This window comes from Penaeus monodon, chromosome 34 (genome assembly GCF_015228065.2).
Source record: "Penaeus monodon isolate SGIC_2016 chromosome 34, NSTDA_Pmon_1, whole genome shotgun sequence".
Classification (NCBI taxonomy): Eukaryota; Metazoa; Arthropoda; class Malacostraca; order Decapoda; family Penaeidae; genus Penaeus; species Penaeus monodon.
The window spans coordinates 28,913,833-28,915,494 of record NC_051419.1 but is presented as its reverse complement, the minus strand read 5'-3'; the positions used below and the strand labels follow the sequence as shown (position 1 = coordinate 28,915,494).

The 1,662-nt window shown below is 66.0% G+C and overlaps 1 protein-coding gene across 1 annotated transcript in view; it reads left to right on the top strand.

Annotated features, from left to right (window-relative positions):
• Positions 1-1,662, top strand: part of LOC119594683 — a 13,196-nt gene that overhangs the window by 11,332 nt on the left and 202 nt on the right. The window contains exon 2 of the mRNA XM_037943739.1: positions 267-1,662. This exon is cut by the window's right edge and continues 202 nt beyond it. Coding sequence (XP_037799667.1) covers positions 1,363-1,662 — 300 coding nt within the window. The 5' untranslated portion in view covers positions 267-1,362. The remainder of the gene's footprint in view (positions 1-266) is intronic.

Here is a 1,662-nt window from a genome sequence, read left to right as displayed (position 1 = left end):
TCCAAACTCACTTTGAGCCGATACCGCAAAACCGTAGAAAATTCTGGACGAGAGAAAAAGGCGTCAAGGAGAGTAAAGGAGTGAATATTGTGCAAATGTGATGATTTTGGTGAAGAGAAAGGATGATATTTAAGATGATAACAAAATGGTGTTTGGAAAAATGTGAAGTTTAATTCCCTAAAGTGCAGTGTTTTGTTTTGTATATTAAAGTATTTATTTATCTGAACGAAAGGAAGGTAAATATCACGTGTCGATCTGTGTTTCAGGATTTGATTAGCGAAGCAGAATAAAAGTGCCGAAAGAGAAAGATCGAGATCCTCCTCCTGGCAGCCGAAGGCGAGGGAGCGAGACCCTGCGGCGCCAGCGCCTGCTGCAGCGAGATGCGTCTCCGAGCGGCGGCGAGGGCCCAGCGGCTCCCGGAGGCCACGCAAGGAAAACACGACCTCTAGAGGCGTGCGCGGCCGTTACCACAGACTGTGCCAGGAACCGGGTGTTGGTGGTAACGCAGCAGGCGGCCAGGTGCACGTGCACGCCGGCAGGTGGCGCGGCAGGAGCGACGTCCTCGCGCCAAGGAGGGGCAGAGCCCAGCAGCAGCGCCTTCAGGAGGGACCGGCTCCCTCGGCAGCGGAATCGAGCGACGGGCATGAGCGCCACGCCGACGCGCCGCCCTTCGTAGACGATTCTTCGAGCGCGCAGACGAAGGCCTCCTTCCCGACGGCCCTCGCGCCCCCCCCGTCCCGCAGGACGTGCACGGCGGGCTCCGGCGGCGGCTTCGTCGGCAGGGCCTCTGGCGGGCATAGCACTCGCGGCTATACCAGTCTCAGCGGCTCCGACTCGCCCTCCGCCCTCAGGAAGGCCGACCCAAGGGCCTCTCCCGCCGCCCCGCCTGCGGCAGGCAAGAAGCGGGTCCGCTTCTCGCAGAGCGTCAGCGTCGCCCGGCCGCCCGACGGCCTCCCGGCGCCCCGGCTGCCCCCCGCGCCCTCCGCCAGGGCCGGCGCCCCCCGCTGCGCGCCCCGCCTGCCCCCCTCGCTTCACCGGCAGAACCTGGGGGCCATCGGGGCCCTGGCCATCCGCGAGCGCTATGGCGACGGCAGCGACTCCGTCTACTCCAGCTTGAGCCCGCGGTCGCACGCCCTCAGGCGCCACAGGCAGAGTCTCGTCGCGGCAGCCGCAGCCGCGTCGGCGTCCTCCGTCGCGGGCGAGTACCGCAGTTTGATCCAGGGCACGGCGCCTCTCAGACCCCACGTCACCCCCGTCGCCCGCGCCCTTGGGAAGGCCCCCGTCGGCAGCAGCGCTCTCAGGGGCCGCGGCGCAGCGAGCCCGCGTCTGGCAGCCGAGGACGAGGTGCCGGTGCGCGTGAAGATGTTGTCGTACATGCTGCCCGTCGAGGAGAAGGTCAGCTTCGCCGAGGGTGACGCCTCGTCCTTCACGCCCCTCAGCGAGGACCGGTCCCCCGTGTCGGAGACCAAGCCCCTCCTGCCGGCCGACGACAAGCCCGACAAGCTGGCCTCCCTCGAGGGCGAGCTCCAGGGGCTGGAGTCGCCCTCCGCCGAGGAGGTGAAGCTCATCATGGACGAGAAGGAGAAGGAAAAGACGGAGGAGCCCGAGGGCGAGGCCGCCGAGGACGACGACGACCTGGACAAGACGCCCCGGGTCCTCGCG